At 41.3% G+C, this 16204-nt stretch overlaps 1 protein-coding gene across 2 annotated transcripts in view; it reads right to left on the bottom strand.

Annotated features, from left to right (window-relative positions):
* Window positions 1-15728, bottom strand: part of FRZB (frizzled related protein) — a 33640-nt gene extending 17912 nt beyond the window's left edge. The window contains exons 1-3 of one of the 2 annotated variants that reach the window (XM_043894493.1): window positions 15608-15728; window positions 14134-14907; window positions 6568-6615 (exon numbers count right to left, since the gene is read on the bottom strand). In XM_043894493.1, coding sequence (XP_043750428.1) covers window positions 6568-6615; window positions 14134-14611 — 526 coding nt within the window. In that variant the 5' untranslated portion in view covers window positions 14612-14907; window positions 15608-15728. Of the gene's footprint in view, window positions 1-6567; window positions 6616-14133; window positions 14908-15543 lie in introns of both variants that reach the window. The other variant, XM_043894491.1, reaches the window with a different exon arrangement.
* Between the last annotated feature and the right edge of the window lie 476 nt (window positions 15729-16204).

Genomic DNA, 16204 nt, shown 5'->3' with positions numbered 1-16204 from the left:
GGATGAGATGGTTGGATGGCATCACTGACTCAATAAACATGGGTTTGAGCAAACTCAGGGAGATAGTGAAGGACAGGGAAGTCTGGCGTGCTGCAGTCCATGGGGTCACAAAGAGTCAGACACTTAGCAACTGAACAACAACAAATTTGGAGAAGGAAAGAGAGAGAATGGGTCCATACTACCCAAGCTAGGCATTGGTTATCTCAGTAAGAGGAGGTTGGCTGTTGCAGGGCAGAGGGTGGGGTTGGGGGGGAGATGGCCAAGGCAGACCTAGCAGGTCCAGGCAGTCCGGAATCGCTAGTTACTCAGCTGCCCAGAGGGGTTTCTCTGAAGCACCTCTGAAAAGCGACCAGAAAGGCGTTAGTTAAAACTGCAAAGAGTATCCAACTCGTGTGAAAGTGTGTGTGTGTGTGTTGTTTACTCAGTCATGTCCAACTCTTTGCGACCCCACGCACTGCAGCCCGCCAGGATCCTCTGTCCACGGAATTCTCTCGGCAAGAATACTGGAGTAAGTTTTCATTCCCTTCTCCAGAGGATCTTCCCAAGCCAGGGATCGAATCTAGGTCTCCTGCATTGCAGGAAGATTCTTTACTGTCTGAGCCGCTAGGAAAGCCCAGCAGGTATTACTCGTGTTTCCCTAATTTGAAAATATACCAGAAATAAATATCAGAACTCAGCAATCAGTATTATCTGATTTTATATTTATACACAGACCCAGAATAACAGGTTAAGTAATTTGGTCATGCTCATATACTTAATTAATGTCAGAATTTACTAATTATTATCACCTCATTGGGAAAATGTATTTTTCAAATACAAAAGTCCATAAATTGGTCACCATCACCAAGTAGAAAACTGGGGCAAGGGAGGGGGATTCTTTTTCAGAATTGTTTTAATAAACAATTTATCTTTTCACTGCACCATCTGAATACCTGCCTTAATTTTCTGGGTTGATTTGACCAGACCAAGTGACTCAGCAGAACAGAACTAAAATTGTTTTTCTCCATATTCCATGTGATGAAAACTAGAGAGAATGTACCCCTTATTATGATAGTGGATTTACAACAGCAAAATACACTCACAAATTGGAAGCTGCTCAGATAGTCATTATCTCCAAAAAAAAAGAAGACTGCTAGGCTTTGAGGCAAAGGATAAATTAACTGGAGTGAAAGAATTTCTTTTCCAAATTCCAGACATAAACAGCTTGACACTTTTGAAAGAGAGGTTATGAGGGTTACAATGCTTTTGTGTCTTCCTCATTTCTTTTATCATAATCAACTTCAGCTGTTATTGTCCTCCAAAGTATGACATTTTGAGTGTGAACAAATTTTATTTTCTTCTTGAAACATGTGACCATGTCAATGTGTTTCTCCACAACCAAGTGAGCGTGGTTTTGCCTGTCTGTTTTTATCACTCCCATTACACCAGGGGACAGGAAAACATTCCTCTTTTATAAAGAGGAGCAGTAAACGCTGAACACAGGAATAACATATTCACTCCAGCTGTTACACATTGAACTATTTTTGTATTTAATTTATAGTGTCATTAATGTCTTCTCTCTTTCACACGTTGAAGTGCTATATTATTCTAACCGTAAGTTCTAGACAAATTGATAGAACATGCGTGTACTTGGTCTGAAATTTTGACTCACTAAGTGTACTATATACAATACAAATGAGCTTTCCAGTTTGTTTTGAGCAACCATAACAGGAGTAATCCTTAAAATAGCACCACTATTGGACACCAGTGATTTCCAGCTGATTTTACGACACTGTAAACACTCAGTTGCATTCAAAAGCAACATAATTCTAAATAAATCATTTTAATTCACTTGTGTTTTTAAAAGTTAACTGTTCGAGGTACCTTTGATGCACGTTGCCTTATGTCAAATACTTGTCACTCCAATAAGATTCAGTGGAAATCAACAGTGAAACTGTTCTAGTCTAATGGAAATTGATGCTTCAAACTTATTTACAACTTAATAAAGATTCCACTTCCATATATGACAACTTACAGACCAAATCAGTACAAATTACTATTTCAAGAAAGTAAAAAAAGAGCTGGTTGTAGTCACAATGCTTTTGCAGAAACAAATGCAACATTAGTCATACTTTTAAAAAAAACAGGAGAGGGAAAAAACCTAGAAATAATGCAAATTTCCAGGGCCATTAGAATGAATACATGAAGAGTGGTATATTCATGTGATAGAATACTATACAGTAATTAGAATTTAAAACTTCTGCTACAGACAGCATAATGAAGAACAGAGGAAGGCACACACATAGACACACTGTCTATCTATACATACACATAAAATGATGCCTCTCATAAAAGTTGAAATCAGACAAAATTATTCTATGCTGCTAGAACTTCTGCCAGAGGCTACCTCTGGGAAGAAAGGTGGAAGCAGTGACTTGGAGGTGGCACAAGAAGTGTTTCAGGAGTGCTGGCAATGGTGCCCATCCTGATCTGGGCAGTGGTTACATAAGCGTGTTTACTTGGTGAAAATGCGCTGGGCTGCATGTTTACGATGTGTTCCTTTTCTGCACATACGGTATACTTCATTTAAGGGCTTATTTTACGGAAAGATGGAGTAAGTAGACTCCATCACCTCTCCCCCACTGAACGCAGTTATAAAACAGAATCCGAGAAGCAGCTCCTCAAGGACTCTGAAAAGGAAACAGTAGTAGGAAGTTTGCGAAAGAAGCCCAGCACCATCAAACCGAAGGTGCATCTGTCATCCTTTCCACTTCTAGTACCTTCCCGCCTGGTTTCAGCACAGCCTGGAAGCAGATAGCATGCAGACAGTCCTCCAGAAAAAGCCCTCCAGTTCTAACTCAGGAAGTGGGAAGGGGTCTGCTGACACCCAGCCCTTCCACCCCATCTGCAGCAATCCTGGGACAGTGGTGGCCGCAACGGCTGCTGCAAGGGAAGTCGTCAGACGCCTAGAGCGCTGGCGGGGGAGAACCTTCCTTTCCGACGGGACACCGCGTGGTGCCGAGACTGGGGCAAGCCCCGCGGCTCTGTCCTCACCACCCGGCCCTGATATACAAGGAGTCACAGGAACTACGTCACAGGGCCGGATAAATAAAGCCCCAGCTTTCTGGCCAAAGAACCAAAAGGGGGAGCCCCCCAAAAGTGAAGGGTACTGAGACAATTATGGAGAGGGAGGAGCTTGGGAAACGATCCCATGGAAATATTAATGAACTGCTGGGCTCACTCCTGGGCATGTGTGACTCTGACACTAAAAGGTATACAATCAATCGACTTTGAAAACTGGACTATGATATAAATCACTGCCCTCATCTCACACTGGTCACTGAATGGCACACACATGGGACAGACCTGAAAGCCACCACAAATGCCTTCGGAAACCAACCTTCAGAAGACTAGTCAGAATTTGCAGCCTAAATCAAGTTATGTTGACTGCTGCTAGAACAAAAAAATATCATCACTCTCCATATTATCTTAAAGACCCAAAGTCTTAGGACATAATATTCAAAATGTCCAGGATATAAGAAAAAACTATTCTGCATATGAAGAACCAGGAAAATCTCAGGTTGTATGGGAAAAGAAAAATCAGATGACACAAATGTTGAAATTATCCAACAATGACTTTAGGCAGTTTTCTAAAAATTCTCCAAAAAGTAAATGGTGAACACCCTTGAAATGAAGCAGATGATAGAAAGACTCAAAGAAACTCAAGATATAATAAAGAATTTAAAAAAATAAAGAATCAAGAGAAAAATCTTAATTTTAAAAATTATAACTGAAAATTGAAAATACACTGGATGAGTTCAACAGCAGAATGGAGATAACAAGGAAGAAGTCAATAAACCTGAAGGAATACAAATAGAAATTATCCAATCTAAAGAAGACTGGAGGAAAATGAACAGAGCCTCTGGAACCTATGGGAAATACCAAAAGATCTAAAATTCATATAACCATATACTCACAAGTAGAAGAGAATGTGTTATAAAAGTAAATATTTGAAAAAATAACTGCTGAAAGTTTCCCAAATTTGAGAAAAGGTATAAACTTATAGATACAAGAAGTTAGGTTAACCCTGAATAGTATAAACCCAAAGAAATCAACGTCTAAATATACTGTAATCAAACTGCTAAAAACTAAAGACAAAGAAAAAATTATTGAAAGCAGCCAGAGAAACCTGATGCATTACTTACAGGAGAACAATGATTTCAATGACAACCAATTTCCCATGAGAAACACTGAGGACAGAAATAAATGAAATAGTATAAATGAATTCTATATCCAGTGAAAATATCCTTCAGGAATGAATATGAGATAAAGACATTTTTATATGAAAGCAAACTGATAGAATTGGCTGCCAGCAGCCAAGTATAAAGGACGTTCTTCAGACACAAGGAAAATGATACCAGAAGGAAGCCTAGAACATCAGGAAAGAAGGTGGAACAATAGAAATTATAAACATCTGTATAAATACAGTAGGCCATTTTTCTCCTCTTGAGCTATTTAGACATATTTAATGTTTGAAACAGACATTAATGGTTGAAAGAGAAAATATAACATTGTCTTATGGAAAGATATATATATATATCACACAGACACATACATGGATGTGTTTGTGTGTGTGTATACACACACGTTCACAAGGTTGAAAGAGAAAGAGGGAGAGATACATTCCAATAACCCAAGAGAAAGCTAGCAAATAGGAAACAGGAATGAAAAAGAGAGGGAGCAAACATAAAACAAATTAAAAAAAGGTGCTAAATGCAAACATATTAATAATTACAACATATGTAAATAATCTAAACATACTAATCAAAAGACAAAGATTGACAGAATGGATAGAAAACCAACACCAACCTAAAAACCAATTATATTATGTCTAGAGGAAATTTATTTAAAAGATAATGATATAGATATGTTAGAAGAAAAAGAATAGAAAAAGATACACCTTGCAAACACTGACCAAAAGAAAACAGGAGTAGCTATATTAACATAAAACAAAATAGACTTAAAAAGAGAAAAATTACCAACGATAAAGAGGAACATTACATCACTGGGTCAATTCACCAATAAGACATAAAAATATTAAATGTATACACACCAAATAGTATCACATTTGACTTCATGGAACAAAACTGACAGACTGAAAAGAGAAATAGAAAAATCTACAATATTTGGAAACTTAAACACTTCTCTCACAGTGATCAATAGATGCAGTACACAAAAAACTAACAAGAATCAACTAATCTACTTGACATTTAAAGAACATTCCACCCAACAATGCCAGAATACGTATTTCCCAAGGACACATGAAACATTCACCACGATAGATCATATCCTGGGTCATATGATAAATCTTAAAAAATTAAAAAAACTAAAATCATACAAATTATATTCTTTCACCATAATGGAATTTAGAATAAAAATTAATAACATAAGAAGAACAGAAAAACCTCCAAACAGCACCAAATTTAACAACACAGTCCTAAATAATGCATAAGTCACAGAGGTAGTCTAAATGGAAATTATAAAACATTTTGAGCTGAAGAAAAATCAAAATAAAACCTTTCAAAATTTGTGAAATGCAACTAGAGTCATTCTTAGATGCAGAGCAACTGGAACTCTTTAAGTATTGCTAGTGTAACAGTGAACACTCATTTGGAAACAGTTTGGCAGTTTTTTTATAAAGTTCAACATACCCTTACCATTTAACCCAATAATCCAATTCATAGATACTTACCCTAAATGAAAAATGAAAACTTATACTTACACAAAAACCTATACACAAATGTTTATAATAGCTCTATCTATGATTGCCAAAAACTAGAAACAACCCAAATATCTATTAAGACATAAATGGACAAGCAAATGGTAATTCATCCAAGTAAGAAAACATTTAGCAGCAAAATGGAATGGACTACTGATACATGCAAAAACTTAGATAAATCTCAGACATTTTGCTGTGCGAAAGAGGCCAGTGCCCAAAAGTTACATAGTCTATCATTCCATGCACACTACAATCTCAAAAAGACAAAAGCATGAATGAAATGCAATGAAAAACAGATTAGTGATCGCCAGAGGTTAAGGGTGGGAGAAGCTTGTAATCATAAAGGAATAGGATGAGCTGAACTGAGTTTTTTGTTTGTTTTGAGGTTATGGAACTGTTCTGTATCCTGATTGTGTTGGTGGTTACACAAATTTAAATATGTGTTAAAATTCAAAGAACTGTATATGGAAATAAAAGATCAAATTTTATCATTAATTTAAAACATAAAATTAATACAAACAAAGGAACATTTTTATAAGTTTCCATTTAATATGTAGGGCACTATACAGTCCGTGGAGTTCTTCTCTGGGCCAGAATACTGGAGTGGGTATCCTTTCCCTTCTCCAGCAGATCTTCCCAATCCAGAAATAGAACTGGGGTCTCCTTCATCGCAGGCAGATTCTTTACCAACTGAGCTATCAGGGAAGACCATGCAGGGCACGAACTCCCCCAAATAAGATTTCAATATCTAGGTAACATCAAGACTAGTCTGACCACAGTGAAAACCAGAAAGATAGTGGTATACTCACCACTGCTTGCTCCTCTACAGTTTCCATTACTAGAATCCATAGGAAAATCTGCAAGGAGATGATAGAGTACAGTAAGTCATAACACTCATTATTATTTCAAGAATTCTCACATTAAAATCTAATTCAGTCACAAGTTGACTTGGATAAGAACCCAGGTGCCTCAAGGAAATGGATTCTTATTTGTGTCGTGAGGTTGACACTATCATTTGTAGGTCAAATAAGGACAAGATGCATTCCTTCATGTGATTTTCATGCGACTGAAAGTTGATATACTCTTTTGAATCCTCATCAGCTGTGGATACATTTCTGGATTTAATAAAAAAGTTTTTGAGTTTCATGAAAATTCCCAACAGTAAAGCATATACTAGGTACTCACCCAACACTTTTCGTGATGGCGACAATAACTAAATACACCTTTTCAATAATAGATGTATCACACTTTGCTGGCATGGCATTTTAATTCTTAGTGCTTAAGGAAAACATGCAGGAACCATTCTTGTGTTCTCGGTTAAGTGCACACCAAACAGGTGTTTAGCAGAAAGGAAGTCTACCATCAAGGGACCACTCAAGCCAGTGCAATTAATAGACATAATAATAATTGGAAATTGCCACTGATTCTTTTTAAGATCCCCAAATCCCAGAAAATGGTAACACGATTAATGCTAATGAAATGGTGATTATGTTAAGTTCTTCTTTGTTCTAGTTAAGAAAGCAGCCTCTAATGAATAATACTGACTGCCCCAACAAAGCATCATGCTGTACATAATTATATGTTCTTACTGACACTTCAGCTCAGTACACTTACACCAGCATTTTACATTTGCATTAATACTTTATGTTAAATGAGTTTAATGCCTCTGTTTATCCTAACAGAAAACAATGCTCTTCCTCTGTCCTTTTACTTCATAGGTCATATCATAAATAAATGAAACAAGAAGGTATAACACCATTTTAGAACAATAACACTCAAAACTACAGTTAATGGATTACTTTCCCAGGCTTAGTAATCGTCAACTGGTATTTTAAAATCTATATCCTAGGGGGTTTCCTGGTGACATAGTGGTTAGGATTCTGGGCTTTCACTCCTGTGGACAGGGTTCAACCCCTGGTGGGTGAACTGATATCCTGCAAGCTGTGCAGTGTGGCCGAAAACGAAAAAGGAAAAATAAGAAAAGGACATCCCTGGTGGTCCAGTGGTTGAGAGTCCGCCTGCCAATGCAGAGGACAAGGGTTCAATCCCTGGTCCAGAAAGATTCCACACCCTGTGGGGCACCTAAGCCTGTGTACCTATGCTCAAGAGTCCACGCGCCGTACCTGCTGGGCTGGTGCACCTACAGCCCATGCTCCAAAATAAAAGAAACCACTGCAATGACAGGCCCACGCACTGCAATAAAAGAGTAGCCTCCCTGGACACAACCAAAGAAAGCCCACGTGCAGCAGCAGAGACCCGGTACAGCCAAAAGTTAAAAATAAATAAAAAATAAGAAAAAAGCTGCAGCCTAGGAAAATATGCACATGACTTATACAAAGATGATCTCTCTGTAAATTAAAAAAGTATACTGACCCACATTTAAAGTAATTGTTTAATGTCAACAGGTTGAAATAAAACTGAAAAAATTCTTCTCTTGGAAAATGAAAACCCCTTTAAAGCAGGTGATCCTAGGAGTTTGGAGTTTTCTTCTTTTATTTTTATTCATAGGAAAATGTTTCTACACTTTTTTAAAGTGCTTAGACATCAGCTGTTAGAATTATGAGAGAAAACCAAAGTTTTCTGATTATAAATAATCTCAAAAAAGCCTGTTTTCAGAAAGTTAAACTTAGGCATTCTAACAAATTATCCTAAATTAAAATAGTGGGCATTACTAGCAGGTTTTAATGCCCCAAGGATTTGAAGTAGGTGTCATAGAGGTTTCCAGAAGAAGGGTTCTAAGAAGAAGCTGGGAAAAGAAGAGAGGGTTTTCCAAATAGAAAACGGCACGTGCCAGAGTCTGGGGTGAGAAACCAAAGCACTCATGGGGTGGAGGGACCTACACGCCTTTCATCGGGGCTAACGGAGTAGGGTAAGTAGGCAGAGAGGAAACCAGAGGGGCAAGAAGGCGTGAGATCATGAAGGCTAGCGGCACATACCAGAAGATTTTAAACGACAGCTTTGAATTTCAGAATGATCACCCTACTGGAACATGGAGGGGCCAAACTGGAGGTCAGCAAGCCAATTATCATTCTAGCTCCACAATCCATGGAAGAAATGGAGAGGTCTGAACAAAGAAAGCAGCATCAGAGAAGAAGGGGAGGGAACTGTATTCGAGGTGACCTAAAGCACCTGATACCAACTGAATGTGGGGGATAAAGAAAAGGCGGGAGCAAGGCTGCCTTCAGACCTGGAATATGGGTGGGTGTGCCCCTTAACAATATAGAAAATACTAGGAGAGAACAGACCTGTGAAGGTAAGGACATGAGGAGTTCACTCTGGGGCCTGCAGAGACCGAGGCACTCAGAGATAGACAGGAGAGAACAGAACGTATGTTCTCTCCTGTCTCAGAAGTGCAGAGAAGTACTATCTCTCACCCCTTGGAATTCATTGTCCAGAGCTGCCTTCTATTCTCTAAAGCCACATATAAATCAAAATACAATGAAAAAAAAGTTGCTACTGTAACTGAAATCTGATGGTCAAAGTGGAAGTCGCTCAATTGTGTCCGCCTCTTTGCAACCTCATGGACTATTCAATCCATGGAATTCTCCAGGCCGAAATACTGGAGTGGGTAGCCCTTCCCTTTTCTAAGGGATCTTCCCAACCCAGGGATTGAACCAGGTCTCCTGCATTGCAGGCAGATTCTTTACCAGCTGAGCCACAAGGGAAGCCCAAGAATACTGGAGTGGGTAGCCTATCCCTTCTCCAGCAGATCTTCCTGACCCAGGAATCGAACCAGGGTCTCCTGCTTCGCAGGCAGATTCTTTACCAACTGAGCTATCATGAAAGCCCTTCTGATGGTCAAAAGACACCGATTCTCTGTACAGTTAACGTCACCTGTTTCTTCATAAGAGAGCAAGTATAACTTAGAACAGGTTCTGGTTTGAATCTTCTAATAATAGTTTTATGGACTTGGTTCACTTAGCTTCTCTATATGCCTCAGCTTCCCTCTCTGCAGATAGAAGTAATAGTTCCTACCATGTAGTTATTATGAAAATTAAAGAAATTAATATGCATCACCCACGTAGAACAGCACATGCCAAATACTAAGCGCTGTTAGTTCTTATTCTAACAGTGGCCAGTAATGACTCCTGGTCTGAGAATGATGTCTTCCCAATCACACTGCTGTTGTTTCACCCTTTTTCATTCACTTCATATCGCTATTTCTTTTGCTCTTCACAGTCTCTATGTTAATGCCACAAGACTTGCTCAAGGTATAACTTTTTTTTTTGGCTGCAGCGTGCAGCTCCCTGACCAGGGATCAAACCCATGCCCTCTGCAGTGGAAGCACATAGTCTTAACCACTGGACCATCAGGGAAGTCCCTCAAAGTATAACATTAATGGCAAATCTGGGATTCCAACCAAGGGCCAAAACTCTAGAACTGGTTTTCTTTAAACTGAAGACATACAGCCAATTTTTAATCATTCAAAACTCTCTATCTGTATGGTGCTAATTGGTCTCCTCTTTCCATACACCTAGTAGGAGGAGAAAGGACAAATATAACTTAGTCAATTTTGCTATGTGTAGCAAACAACTATTTAGAATTTTGTGGAAACAAGATAGAAAAGAATTCTTAATATACAATTTGGAGACTACCTAAGATCCCATTACCACTGATAACTGTGTTAGCTATAAACATAATTTAATATCATTGTATTCTAAGGTACTCCTTCCTACTCCCATCCAGAGTGCCTTTCAAAATTTCACTGAATTTTGAAGTCTTACCCTAAAATTTCCATTTCTCCTTTCCATTCCATTTTCCTCCTCATATCACACTAAATAATTCTCCCTTCTTGCTATTTGGCCCCTCAAATATTTGTAGACCAGGGCTAAAGAAAAGGCTGCCTGTTCCCCAGAAAGTGGAGAAATGATTAAACAGCAGTGCATGCATGTGAAAGTTGGCGCAGCTCTGCCAGGTGAGAGAGGGCTGGGAGAAATGTGCTGCGCAAGGGCTGGGTGACAGCAAAAAGCAGCAATAACTGAGGAGCGATTATAAAGCCCTTGGCATGGTAACCCAGGGGGCAGAATAAACGGCTGTGAAATATCATCCCATACATTTTCTTAAACACTCAATGTCTACATTTCTGAGATAAATTGTTTGTAATTAACAGACATCCGTCAAGCTCATTCTTTATTCCTATTGCTCCCAAAGGGATTTGTTCTTGAGCCCGAGGTCCAGGTCAATTTGTGTAAAATGAAATACTAAGTTTATATTCAGAAGAAATAAGATTGGCCTACCCAGTGAGTTCTCAATGTGAAGTTTGTTTCCCAGAGTTGAACTGACAAAAGCTCTAAGCTCTATCTGCATTTACCAACAGACTAGGTTTGTCCAAATAAAACAAACAAAAAAATAAATTTTAATAGCAATGATAATAACGGTAAAATAGCGATAGCAACAGCAGCAATTTGTTGAGGACTAACTATGCATGAGACACTACAGATGCTGTTTAACTTCATCTTCACCATCTCCGTGGGATGTAGACAGTATGTCCCCATGTCACAGATTAGAAAACTCTGCATTGGAGAGGCTATACATCTGCCCTATAGAAATAGCTGATATGAGGCAGAGTCAAGATTCAACATCTGGTCTTTCCCACTCCACGCCCATACCCTTTATTCATCATACAATATTAAATATTTGACTATTAACTGGCTGAATGAATAAATTGAACTGAATTCACAGATAAAGCAGGTGTACATGCAGTTACAGGTCTACAATAAATACAAAATGTAGAAAAAGAATAAATTTAATGTGAATTTATTAGTAATCATCAAGAGAATATATTTTCTGTATAAAAATATACTTGTCCTTAATACTTCAAAACAAAAAGTAGACTGAAGCAATATTCCATTCAATAAAATTCTGCTTTGTAAAATGTCCTTGAACTTGTTGGTGGAGTCATAATATCCTACAAGGGAACAGATTTACATAAATGGTAAGATTTGAAAATCCTCTTGACATTGAAGGTATGTAAAAGGTGGTTCTATTTTATTCAGGGAGACCTCATTTTTATAGTCTGCTAGATTCTAGGCGTAAGGCATAGAACTCTGTTTATTCTTAGAGGAAGAAGAAAAAAAAACCCTGCTTCATGAACTATCATATCCCACTGAAGCAAGGCGCATATTGCATCGTAAATTAAACTGGCCACATGTGGTAGTTCTTAAGTAATTCCAGGTGCCTGATAGTTTGACCTAGCATAGGGAATGTAATTTTCAGCAAGCTGCAGTCTTGGAAGCCAGGGGACCCTTCAGGCTAGAATCCACCACTCCTTTCCCTCCCCCCTCCCCTTCAGCTCCCTCCTGCCCCCGCCGTCTCTGATTCACACTGAGGGATACGGTAAGGGGAAGGGAGAACATCACTAACAAACGGTTCCAACTGCCACCTACCCCTACTTTTTTTTCTAGCAAGGGCAACTGTCAGCAAAGCACATTATGCCCTTTTAAAGCAGCTTAGTAATCAGGTCCCAAGGACTGACAAATTGTTTCCATGCATGTCTTATTTGAGTGCGTCAATGAGGCAATTGTTCTACATTTGGTCCACGACGATAGGTAACTCAGGGGCACTTGAGGAAACTGCTTCCTATCCATACTGACCATGGCTTTTGAGAGCCACTAACCTTGCCAAACCTCTCTCAGCTGAGGTCCATCTCTAGGAGAGGTTTCAGAGCAGGAGGAGGAATGCATTTCAGTGTAAACCGTGGCCACCACATTCCTGGCCCTTGGCCTGAGAGGGGTGTCTGCATTTAACTGATCTAAGTGCCTGACAGACCAGGGCAGCTCTCTCCTGGCATCTGCACAGCCTGTAACATTAATGGGCAGAAAAGCTCAAGTGCTCTTTTAGCCCAAAGATAAATAAGAAATACATTTCTTTGTGATTATTTTAAACAATCAGTTGTTGGTTGATTATTAAAACCAAGACAACAACAGGTGTAGTCAAAGGTGATAAACTGAGGTGACCATCAAAAAAATCTGAAAATCTTTCTATTCAGCTTGGTTTTGCAGCTATTTGTACAAGTACTTTTCCCCTCCCTAGTCCTCTGTGTTAAGTGGGGCACTGTGCACAGAAAGCATTTTTTCCAAATCAATTCCTTGACCAAGAACTGTTCACTTGGGAATGGACGAAGGACATGAGCTTAGGCTGAGCAAGTTGAGAGGCAAAAGAAAAAGTTGATGCCCAAGAAATGAATAGAGAAGGAGGTATAAAGTCATCACACCTAAGGGCAGAGTTGATCTGGGGAGGGTGTGAAAGAGGACCAGTCATAAAAGCTTGGGTTTATATTTAAAGTATATGAAGGGTGAAATTTTCCAGTTTTGGGTAATCGGTAGGAACGACATTGAGTTAGAATTAAATGGACCATAATGAACTAGGTTTAGTTGGAGTCTTAAGAGTTATGACTGTCCTAATTAGACCAAACACTAGTGAGAAAAACAACTTGTGATTGATTCCATTTAACACAGGACTGTAATCAAGTTTTACAGTAGGGAAAAATTGAAATAAATCTGTGGTTGATGCACACAGAGAAAGGTACTGAAGACAAATTATTTGCAGAGCATAAGAGTGGGATAAGGGGTGAGATTAAAAATAACATTACATGAGTGTATGATGATAACATGCCTTAAATATAACTCCTTTCATCCATATGTCATTTACGAAATGACTTGAAGGCATGTGGGAATGTGAAAAGAGCCCAGCAATTTCACTTCACCAGTTCTGTGGCTGGAGCAAGTCTCAGAAGCTAATTAGCAGTGCATAGCAATGTTTCACAGCTATTTCAGTCTGGAATGGAAGAACAATTTATCTCATTGAAAGGAGGGGGAAATTTAAGGTGAAGGTAATTGCTCAAATTGGATGTTGAGCAAACGCATAGCACTAACGTCTGTGGGTTGGGGTAAGGTTACTGAAACTATCTTGGCATTTTTAATGATAAGAAAACGGTGCTTCAGTCTTCTGTTTTCACCATACAGTCTTTACAAGTAGCTAAACACGAGGGATACAGAAAACTGATGGCTGAGAACGCAAAAAAGTTCAGTGATTATAAACAAATTAAGGTAGGAAAAGAGCACCCTATATGTGGTTACTAGGACATGTAAACAGTGGAAGTGAAGGGGCAGTGTTGAGCAGAAGTGTGATGGGAGTGGAATGAACTTGAGTGTTTTAGAAAGACAGATCGCCTATAAGAATAGAGTGCATCGGTTTAGAAGGGAGGTGAAAAGAGAGAAAAAAGGCACGGTGTTCGATAGAGACGTAATTAAGAAAGAGATGAAGCGAGGTGATCCGATTCCACAGAACCAGAGTAGAGGGGAGTAACAAGGACTCCGAGAAGCGAGCGGTTGGAAGCAGGGGCGAGGGGGCAGGCTGGGCAGCGTCGGACTCACCGGCTCCGTCGGCAGTGACGATGGCCTCCGGAGAGATGCACACGCCGCGGTCATAAACGGGCAGCTCCTCGCAGGCCAGGCTTTCCGGCCACGAGTGGCGGTACTTGATGAGGATGGGCTCGCAGCCCTGCCGGGCCCGCTCGCACACAGACTTGCAGGGCTTGATGGGCTCGTGCTGGAAGTCAATGGTGCAGATGGGCGCGTACATAGCACAGAGGAAGAAGAGCAGATCCGGGCTGCAGTGGGTGCCCAGCAGACCCTCGAACTGCTCGATGGCCAGGATGGCGTTGGCCTGGGTGCTGTGGTGCAGGTGGTTGGGCATCTTAGTCATGTTCCAGGGCAAGGACTTGCACAGGGGGATGCGGACCGGCTCACAGGCGGCCGCCCGAGCTCCGGGCGCGCGGAGCAGGCAGAGCGCAGCCAGGGCGAGTAGCCCGGCCGGCAGCGGCAGCATCCCGCCCCGGCTGCCGGAGACCATGATCTCGGCAGGATGGGGCAGGGTGCAGCAGTGCGGAGAACGCCGAGAGGCCCGCTCCGCCGTCTCCTCCTCCCCCCCTGGAAGTGGACACAATGATATGAGAGCTTCTCCTCCCCCGGCAATCTCACAGTTTCCCTGGATCAAATTCCCCCAATGGGGTCCCAAAAGCTGCGCCGAGCGCCAGCCGCCGCCGCCCCTGCCGCTCCGGCCTCTCCGGCTGCTCTTTCCCGACGTCTAAGCCTTCTGGGGCCGCGGCATCTATTTAATTCCTCGCTCCCTCTGGCAGAAGCGTCCGACTTCGCAGATGAGACGAAAACAAGAGGAACCGAGGGAGAAATAAAAACAAAAGTAGAATTCAGCTGAGGCAGTTGGAGCTCTGGGGAGTCACGTCCCCTGGATTACAAAAAGGTGCTAAAAGAAGCATGAAAGTCTCCCAAGTGAGGAGGAGGACGGGGGGTGGAGGAGGGGGGACGAGAGCGCAAAGACTCCTAAGTCAGGACTAGGGTGCAGGAAGAGTTTGCAAGTCTGATAGGCCGAGCAAAAAGACCCAGCTGCGGGTCTTTGGTGTGAGCTGCGGCTGCTGCAGCGACCGCCGCCGGCAGGAGGGGACCCGTCCGAGGAGCCGCGACGGGAGGTCTGCGCCTCGGATCCGCGGCTCTTCGCTTTCCTGCCTCCGGGAGAGAGAGGCAGCCCCGCCCCCAGCGCCAGCTCCCCTTCCCGGGAAGGGGTCTGTGGTTTGGAGGCGGAGGAAGAAGCCAGCAAAAGCAGAGAGGATCGATAACCCGAGACAGAGTGGACTTGAGACGACCCACACCCGGGAGCACCGCAACCCCCTACCCCCCGCTCCAAAGGAGAGCCACCAGCCTCTCACGGAAGAGCCCACCCCAAATCTCCACGAAGGAGTGCCCCCAGTTCCCTACTTGGGAACCCACCCGAGCCCCACGCTCCCTGGAGGTATTTTCTTTAAGCAACTTCGAGCCTCGCCTCTGTGATTACCGGCTCTGCAGGAAGACCTGGGGGGGAAGACTTAAGCAACGTCCCTTGAAAAATGTCCAAGTGTCAGAAAACAGGGACCCCTGCAGCGATGATGGAGCCTTATCAATCCAGAACTCCTGACTGCAGAGGTCTGCATTTTTAATAACTAGGTGGTGGCGGGGTGTGGGGGACCCGGGTAGGGGATGTGGGGGTGTGGGCGGAAATCGCCTTTCATAAAAAGAGAAGAAACGCTGTACATAATTACTAATAGGCCACAAGAAGCAAGCAACAGGTCTTTTTTTCTTTTAATTTTTTCTTTTGCACTGCAGAATTTAAACTTTCGAGTTTTGCATTTTAAGCTTTAAAGTGAAAACTGCTTTAAAGTACTTGGGCTTCCCTCACCCACCCACCCCTGATTTTACTAAAATAAAATGGCACTTATTAACTCTTCTACCAATAAATTCACCTCACACTTGAGACAAACGTGTAGGAAAATTACACCACACTGGTAATGATAATGATGATAAGGATAACAATAAAATCCTTTCCATCCAAATGAGCTCAATCCAGAAAAGAAAATGGAAAACAGATCCCCTCTTGGTCTGCTCCTTCCACTAA

This window comes from Cervus elaphus, chromosome 33, assembly GCF_910594005.1.
Source record: "Cervus elaphus chromosome 33, mCerEla1.1, whole genome shotgun sequence".
NCBI classification, from domain to species: Eukaryota; Metazoa; Chordata; class Mammalia; order Artiodactyla; family Cervidae; genus Cervus; species Cervus elaphus.
The sequence above is the reverse complement of the archived record's forward strand: the minus strand, read 5'-3'. Positions and strand labels throughout refer to the sequence as shown.